Source organism: Salvelinus namaycush, chromosome 13, assembly GCF_016432855.1.
Source record: "Salvelinus namaycush isolate Seneca chromosome 13, SaNama_1.0, whole genome shotgun sequence".
In the NCBI taxonomy this organism is placed as follows: domain Eukaryota; kingdom Metazoa; phylum Chordata; class Actinopteri; order Salmoniformes; family Salmonidae; genus Salvelinus; species Salvelinus namaycush.
The window spans coordinates 39,539,566-39,549,001 of NC_052319.1; the positions used below are offsets into that span (position 1 = coordinate 39,539,566).

The 9,436-nt window shown below is 46.5% G+C and overlaps 1 protein-coding gene across 1 annotated transcript in view; it reads left to right on the forward strand.

The window, feature by feature from the left end:
- Positions 1–368: 368 nt before the first annotated feature.
- The window catches only part of LOC120057998 (diacylglycerol kinase eta-like), a 66,339-nt gene continuing 57,271 nt past the window's right edge, over positions 369–9,436 (forward strand). The window contains 2 exon segments of the mRNA XM_039006483.1: positions 369–422; positions 2,339–2,471. Coding sequence (XP_038862411.1) covers positions 369–422; positions 2,339–2,471 — 187 coding nt within the window.

Genomic DNA, 9,436 nt, shown 5'->3' on the forward strand with positions numbered 1-9,436 from the left:
AGGCTCTGCCTGTCACCTCGCATCATACTCAAAACAGAGGGAGTGTTGGAGAGAGAGAGAGAAGCGAGAGAGAGAGAGTAGAGGAGGGTAGGGGAGAGAGGGGGGAGGGTGAATAAGTGATGAGGGAGAGAGTGAGGAAATATTTGAGAGGGCTGAGAAAGAGAGCGAGGGAGGGAGGGGGCTAGTTCTCTTAAAGACGGAGAGCGAATCTCCCGCCGGCTCAGAGGCAGAGCAGGCAGAGGAGAGGACAGTACACTAATTTTCTCTCTCTCTCTCTCTCTCTCTCTCTCTCTCTCTCTGTCTCTCTATCCATCCAGGTGATCACTCCGTTCCGCAGGCTCATCCTCTGCGCGGAAAACAGGAAAGAGATGGAGGACTGGATCAGCTCGCTGAAGTCCGTCCAGTCCCGAGAGCATTACGAGGTAAGACCAGATCCATTCTCTGTTCTCTATAGCAACAGATCCACTGCCTGTGTGAGCTTTTGAGAGTGAGAGAGAAAGAGGAAGAGAATGAGAGAGGAGACATGGAGAGAGGAGGCATGGAGAGACGAGGCATGGAGAGAGCTGGAAGGAGAGAAGAGGGAGAAGGAGACAGGTGGTATACATTGTGTTGCATAAAACAATAGATCTTTGATCTGATCATTGGCTTACTATGTCAGTTGTTGCTGTTTAGAGTGCAAATATTTCTGTTTCTGTTGTTTCTTTTGAACGTGTGTGAGCAGCAGGGTAGTGTAGTGTGAGCAGCAGGGTAGTGTAGTGTGAGCAGCAGGGTAGTGTAGTGTGAGCAGCAGGGTAGTGTAGTGTGAGCAGCAGGGTAGTGTAGTGTGAGCAGCAGGGTAGTGTAGTGTGAGCAGCAGGGTAGTGTAATGTGAGCAGCAGGGTAGTGTAGTGTACGCAGTGGGTTGCATGCTCTGTAGCGTGCAGTGGACTGGAACATCTATTTCACCCATTGAGGGTGGTCGTGGAAGCCCAGCTCACAGGAGACATACACACATGCATACACACACACAGTGTCACACTCAGAGGAGTCCCATAGCCACACATGCATGCACGCACCTACGCACGCACGCACACACACACACACACACACACACACACACACACACACACACACACACACACACACACACACACACACACACACACACACACACACACACACACACACACACACATAACACCAGGCGGTGTTGTCTATACGGAAAGGTTTTACAGGTTTTTAACTGCTAGTGTCTGTCTTACTCTCTGGGTGTCTTAGAACTCACCAGGAAAAAGAGCTCGCCACTAAATAGTCCCTCACATCACTCTATAACGAACCCAATTCATCTTTTTACAAAAGGAAGATAAGAGTGGCTGTTAGATATTCATGCTGAATAATAATAGTCCCTGTATTATCTTCTCAAAGATGTTTTTTTAACAGCATTGCCGTTTAGAAATGATCCGTTTGCTATGTTTAGCCGTGACCAGAAGCAGATATAACTGTTGATTTTGGTTGACTGCAGCGCTTGTCTCCAGGCAGAAACAGGGTATACAACACAGTGCCAGCATGGCATATTAATGCCTTTCATTTGGGAAAGAAAGATGATATAAGATTGTTTCCCTCTCTGCCCTCTTTCCTCTCCACTGCAATGCACCGCTGAGCTGCGGAGTATAGAACTAGAGGTTCAGGATACTCCCATGTTGGAACCACAGGTTCCCATTCTAATAGGGATGGATAGATGGTGTGTGTGTGTGTGTGTGTGTGTGTGTGTCTGTGTGTGTGTGTGTGTGTGTGTGTGTGTGTGTGTGCGTGCGCGTGTGTGCGTGTGCTTGTGCGTGTGCGTGTGTGCGTGTGGTATGATTTATGGTCAAAATCTGTCTTCTATACGTTGTAAAAGTCTTCTATAAAGAAGTGAAAAAATGTCATGTAATCTCTTCAAATGCTTGTGTAAAATGTGTGTGTATAGGTTTTATGTTGCTCACCTAAAACACCACTGAGCTGTCCAAAAACATTGTATAGTGAGCACTGTAATGCAATTTATGTTAACAATTTATATAGGTTTTCTTTAACTGTGTCTGAGTTTAGGTAAACAATGTGAACATGCAATCAATGTTTACTAGATGTGGAAGCCCCTTTGGATAATGTACCGTTCCATCTATTTAAAGATACGGTTGTCTGTGTCACACCGTCTCTTAAAAATGTCAGGGTCATTTGTGCCAATCCGTCTATTCTAAATGTTACAATTATTTTGGTCAGTGTGTGTTTCTTAATGTGAGCAAAAGGGAGCCTAATGTTTGAATTAAAGTACCCGACTGTCTATCCTGGTGTTGCCAACCTGATTTAACCTCTCGTTTGTCAGACAGCACAGTTTAATGTGGAACATTTCTCAGGGATGCACAACTGGTATGCCTGCTCCCACGCACGGCCCACCTTCTGTAACGTCTGTAGGGACAGCCTCTCTGGCGTCACCTCCCACGGCCTGTCCTGCGAAGGTAAGACACACACACTCACATCTCTTGTTTTATCTCTCCTAACACCTCTCCTCCTCATTTATCTCTCCGTCTCCTCATTAATGAGAGGATGCTGTCTTCTGTGTTTTCCCTTAGTGCTGTGTGTCCCTCCTGAGCCGTGGTAGTTTCCTTAGTGCTGTGTGACCCTCCTGAGCCGTTGTAGTTTCCTTAGTGCTGTGTGTCCCTCCTGGGCCGTGGTAGTTTCCTTAGTGCTGTGTGTCCCTCCTGGGCCGTGGTAGTTTCCTTAGTGCTGTGTGTCCCTCCTGGGCCGTGGTAGTTTCCTTAGTGCTGTGTGTCCCTCCTGGGCCGTGGTAGTTTCCTTAGTGCTGTGTGTCCCTCCTGGCCGTGGTAGTCCGTGGTAGTTTCCTTAGTGCTGTGTGTCCCTCCTGGGCCGTGGTAGTTTCCTTAGTGCTGTGTGTCCCTCCTGGGCCGTGGTAGTTTCCTTAGTTCTGTGTGTCCCTCCTGGGCCGTGGTGGTTTCCTTAGTGCTGTGTGTCCCTCCTGAGCCGTGGTGATTTCCTTAGTGCTGTGTGTCCCTCCTGGGCCGTGGTAGTTTCCTTAGTGCTGTGTGTCCCTCCTGGGCCGTGGTAGTTTCCTTAGTGCTGTGTGTCCCTCCTGGGCCGTGGTAGTTTCCTTAGTGCTGTGTGTCCCTCCTGAGCCGTGGTGATTTCCTTAGTGCTGTGTGTCCCTCCTGGGCCGTGGTAGTTTCCTTAGTGCTGTGTGTCCCTCCTGGGCCGTGGTAGTTTCCTTAGTGCTGTGTGTCCCTCCTGGGCCGTGGTAGTTTGAATCATTCCTGGAGAGGTGGAGGGGAGATATAGTGTTAACAGGGCTGTACGATGGGGAATAGGACAGACTTACTATTTCCTCCCTGTGGAGTATAAGGTCACAACCAGCCTAACCCATCCAGGAAGTAGGACTATGAGCTCTTAGTAGAGCAGGGCTGGGGGCTGTTCAATTTAACTATGCAGTCAATACCACTTTATGATATTATCTCAATTCGGATCGATTAAGAATAGTAGGGCAGAGCAGTAATGGAGTTGAATGATAGGCGATTGGTGTATTGGCTGGAGAAGTGAGGTGTGGGTTGAGAAGAGCTTACGATATGTCGTGACCTCTCTGCTGGCTAGCCTAGTGTGAGAGGCTAATGATAACCCATTAATTGCCCTAAAATGAAGGGCTTCCTCTTTGAAGGCTCTTCAAAGGCTTTTATGGCTGTGTGTGTGGTGTGTGAGTGTGTGTGTTAATTCATGCTTAATGGTTCCAGATGATGTGGAACGTTAGACTCACAATGTCTACGGTAGACACACACACACAGTCACACACACACGCTATGCTAATTAGCATGAGAGGAATATACAGATGGTGTTCATTACGGTGTTCTGATACGCTCTATGAAACCAGGAAATGGTGTATAAATAGTATTGGTACGTAAATGGTTGGTTACACTGTTCCTTCACAGCCGAGGTGTGGACAAGTTGCGTCATTCCCACACCTGTCCCTGTAGTTTTAATATAGTGTTGATTTAACATAGGGACAAATCATATACCGTCTGACGTTTTTTGTTTTACTAGGCAAGCCAGTAAAGAATACATTCTTATTTACAATGATGGCCTACCCCAACCAAACCCGGACGATGCTGGGCCAATTGTGCGCCGCCCTATGGGACTCCCAATCACAGCCGGATGTGATACAGCCTGGATTTGAACAAGGGGCTGTAGTGACACCTCTTGCACTGAGCTGCAGTGCCTTAGACCGCTGCACCACTCGGGAGCCCCTGTTAGTGTTAGGGGAAAAACATATTCGTAATATTGAGAGGCACTGTGTGTGTGTGTGAGAGAGGGGTGAGAGAGGCAGATAGCGCTAGACAGAGAGCGAGAGAGGGGGGTGAGAGAGGCAGATAGCGCTAGACAGAGAGCGAGAGAGGGGGGTGAGAGAGGCAGATAGCGCTAGACAGAGAGCGAGAGAGGGGGGTGAGAGAGGCAGATAGCGCTAGACAGAGAGCGAGAGAGGGGGGTGAGAGAGGCAGATAGAGCTAGACAGAGAGCGAGAGAGAGGGGTGGGAGAGAGGCAGAGAGATGGAGAGGAGAGAGAGCAAGAGAGAGAGGCAGAGAGAGATAACTCTTCTTCTCTGACACAACCTCTCATTACTGCAGTATATCAACCCCCCATTGTTCCAGTCTCCTCTGCAGCCTGTCTGAACCAGGACGGGCCAACCCTCCTTCTTCCGCACACTTTCGCTCCAGCACTGCTCTAACACACATCTGAATCTGCTACTTTAATCAGCTGCTCATCAGGACCTTGATTAGCTAGTGAGAGTAGTGTTGAAACCAAAGCCTATACACCCAGTAGCTCTCCAGATCAGAACAAGGGTTGGCCTTCTTGGCACGCACCCCGGGGCCCCCAAACTCCTTTTTTTGGGGGGGGGGGGGGCTGTCCTAAGCAATGGCAAATATGTAGAATTGCAGGCATTAGATGTGAACAATAGCATGAGATGAGCTATAAAACAGAACATTTTTTTAGAATAGTGTGACAAATTGCAATAAGTTTTCCACTACAAAAAAAACACATTGGTTTCCCAAATCCGGTCTTGGGTCTAGGGCAGGGATATTCAAATCCGATCCTGGAAGTCTGTTCTGGAGTACTGCTGTTTTATCGGATCATTAATTGTACCGACTTGGTGTCCCAGGTCTAAATCAGTCCTTCATTAGAGTGGAAGAATGAAAATCAGAAGTTAAACTGGCTTCAAGGTCCAGATTTTGTATTTGCTTCGTCTAGGGTATCGGCCATTAGCTCCTTTTAATTCATTCTGATTGCGTTGTCGTGGCTTCAATAAAGAATGACTGGATAGATACATAGTTTGCAGTACTCATGTGGCTCTGGTTCTGCGTAGTAGAGAGCTTTTGTAATGAACATTACTTTGGCTATTTTAGTATCCTTTTTGGGACCATTGGACCATGTGCCAATCTGTCTTTCAATTGATAATTTTTTTTTTTCTTTCTTTCATTTAACTAGGCAAGTCAGTTATGAACAGATTCTTGTTTTCAATGACGGCCTAGGAACAGTGGGTTAACTGCCTTGTTCAGGGGCAGAACGACAGAGTTTTTACCTTGTCAGCTCGGGGATTCAATCTTGCAACCTTTCGGTTACTAGTCCAACGCTCTAACCACTAGGCTACCTGCCACCCCATAATGCAACACCTATTGCCAGTAGTGGTGTATTGGGAAAATCACTGGGGAAAAAACAGAAAAAAAAGCCATATTACAACCTATGTGTTGTGATAATTGGTTGTTTGCTCTGTAACCTGTTAGTTCATATGCCTTGCGATCGTTATATATAGCCCTAAGGCTGAGATAATAAGATGTATTTTTATTTAACCAGGCAAGTCAGTTAAGAACAAAATATTGTTTACAATGACAGCCAAACCTGGGCAAACTCTCTCCGGTGAAGTCCAAAAGGCACATTGCATGTAACAAACAGTTAAAGTACATGACCTACAGCATGGTCAAGCAAGTTCATGTTTCTGACATTTTTGGACCACTAAACAACTATTGATTTAGAACCACAGAGAGTTACTGCAAGTTGCAAAGAAAACAGGAGCTGCCTCCACTATTCCAGCACCATTTCAACTTCAACATCACCTCTGCTTTGTCTGATACAGTGACAACTAAAAGATACCAAAAACAGTTTAATCCAATTAACATAAGCTAAATATGATGTGGCTGTCATTGGTCCTGATTTCTGTGTTTGTTTGTGTGTGTGTGTGTGTGTGTGTGTGTGTGTGTGTGTGTGTGTGTGTGTGTGTGTGTGTGTGTGTGTGTGTGTGTGTGTGTGTCTGTGTGTGTGTGTGTGTGTGTGTGTGTGTGTGTGTGTGTGTGTGTGTGTGTGTGTGTGTGTGTGTGTGTGTGTGTGTGTGTGTGTGTGCACATTGGTGCAAGTAGAAAAAACATGTTGACTCACCTTACTTGTTGAGGAACACCAATGCCATCCCCCTCTCTTTCATGTTGACTAAACGGTCTAACACTCTGTCATACAGTACACGCTTTTATTTTTTGTTGTCCTAGGCTACCTAGCTAAAATGCTTGCTCGCTAGCCTAACTTCCATTCATGGGCAATGTTATCTAGTTAACATTAGCCTTCTACATCAAGCTACATATTGAACTTACATCCTCTCGGGCCAGGGGCACAATGTTTGAATTTATGGTTGGATCAGAATTGCCGTTATAATCATTGGCCAGTGTGGAGAATGAAGTAAAACCACAAGTCCAAATCCCCACCTCCAGCCATGGCTAATTTAGGAAAGGACCGTTTTTGCTATCTAGCTAGCCACCGGAGAACAACAACACAACGAGATGCACAACGAGTTTCTGTCAGTGACGTATGCTCTTGATGAGATGTGATTGGACTGAAGCCAAATCCTGGCTTTCCTTGACACTTTTTTTTGGTGTGCTGCCTGGACCATTCACAGTTGAGCTCACTCAGTTTAGCTCAACGCTGATTGGTACTGGCGTCAACAATGCCATTCTCTTTTGGACCAGACAGCGTTAGATAATGGCATATACATACAGAGACAGAGGGGCGCTGTTTTTCTCACTCGGATGCATTCTCCGGTGAGATACATTACATGTGCAAAAAGCTTTGAGCTTTTTGGGGGCATTGCTGAAACAAGAAAGGGCCTTCGCCAAACCGTTGCCACAAAGTTGGAAGCACAGAATGATCTAGAATGTCATTGTATGCTGTAGCCCTAAGAGTTCCCTTCACAGGAACTAAGGGGCCTTGACAGAACCATGAAAAACAGCCCCATACCATTATTCCTCCTCCACCAATCTTTACAGTTGGCACTATGCATCGGGGCAGGTAGTGTTCTCGTGGCATCCACCGAACCCAGATTTGTCGATCGAACTGCCAGATGGGGAAGCGTGATTCATCACTCCAGAGAACACGTTTCCATTGCTCCAGAGTCCAATGGTGGCGAGCTTTACACCACTCCAGCCGACGCTTGGCATCGCGCATGGTGATCTTAGGCTTATGTGCGGCTGCTTGGCCATGGAAACCCATTTCACGAAGCTCCCGACGAACAGTTCTTGTTTCCAGAGGCAGTTTGAAACTCGGTAGTGAGTGTTTACACGCCAAGCGCTGTAGCACTCAGTGCTCCTGTTCTGTGAGTTTGTGTGGCCTACCACTTCGCGGCTGAGCCATTGTTGCTCCAAGACATTTCCACTTCACAATAACAGCACTTACAATTGACCGGGGCAGCTCTAGCAGGGCAGACATTTGAAGAACTGACTTGTTGGAAAGGTGGCATCCTATGACGGTGCCACGTTGAAAGTCGCTGTGCTCTTCAGTAAGGCCATGCTACTGCTGATGTGTGTCTATGGAGATTGTATGGCTGTGTGAGCAATGTTGGACACCTGTCAGCAATGTGTGTGGCTTAAATAGCCGAATCCACAAATTTGAAGGGGTGTCCACATACTCTTGTATAAACATTGCATTCAGAAAGCATTCAGACCCCTTGACTTTTTCCACATTTTGTTACGTTACAGCCTTATTCTAAAATTTATTAAATCGTTTTTTTCTCATCAATCTACACACGATACCCCATAATGAGAAAGCAACAACAGGTTTTTAGAAATGTTTGCAAATTCCACCCCCCCAAAAAATGGACATATCACATCTACATAAGTATTCAGACCCTTTACTCAGTACTTTGTTGAAGCACCTTTGGCAGCGATTACAGCCTCGAGCCTTCTTGGGTATGACGCTACAAGCTTGGCACACCAGTATTTGGGGAGTTTCTCCCATTCTTCTCTGCAGATCCTCTCAAGCTCTGTCAGGTTGGATGGGGAGAGTCACTGCACGGCTATTTTCAGGTCTCACCAGAGATGTTTGATCGGGTTCAAGTCCGCTCTCCCGCTGGGCCACTCAAGGACATTCAGAGACATTCACCGTCCTGAAGTCACTCCTGCATTGTCTTGGCTGTGTGCTTATGGTCGTTGTTCTGTTGGACGGTGAACCTTCGCCACAGTCTGAATTCCTGAGTGCTCTGGAGCAGGTTTTCGTCAAGGATCTCTCTGTACTCTCTGTGCTCCGTTCATCTTTACCTCGATCCTGACTAGTCTCCAAATCCCTGCCGCTGAAAAAACATCCCCACAGCATGATAGTGCCACAACCATGCATCACCATAGGGATGATGCCAGGTTTCCTCCAGACGTGACGCTTGGCATTCAGGCCAAAGAGTTCAATCTTGGTGTCATCAGACCATAGAATCTTGCTTCTCAATATCTGAGAGTCCTTTTGGCAAACTCCAAGCTGGCTGTCATGTGCCTTTTCCTGAGGAGTGGCTTCTGTCTGACTACTGTACCATAAAGGCCTGATTGGTAGAGTGCTGCAGAGATGGTTGTCCTTTTGAAAGGTTCTCCCATCTCCTAGGAGGAATTCTGGAGCTCTGTCAGAGTGACCATTGGGTTCTTGGTCGCCTCTCTGACCAAGGCCCTTCTTCCCCGATTGCTCAGTTTGGCCGGGCGGCAAGCTCTAGGAAGAGTCTTGGTGGTTCAAAACTTCTTCCATTTAAGAATGATGGAGTCCACTGTGTTCTTGGGGACCTTCAATGCTGCAGAACTTTTTTGGTACCCTTCCCCAGATCTGTGCCTCAACACAATCCTGTCTCTGAGCTCTACTGACAATTTGTGGCTTGGTTTTTGCTCGGACATGCACTGTCAACTGTGGAACCTTTATATAGACAGGTGTGTGCCTTTCCAAATCATGTCCAATCAATTGAATTTACCACAGGTGGACTCCAATCAAGCTGTAGAAACATCTTAAGGATGATTAAAGGAAATAGGATCCACCTGAGCTAAATTTTGAGTCTCATAGCAAGGGTCTGAATACTTATGTAAATAAGGTATTTTTTATTATTTTTTTCAATACATTTCTAAACATTTCTACAAACCT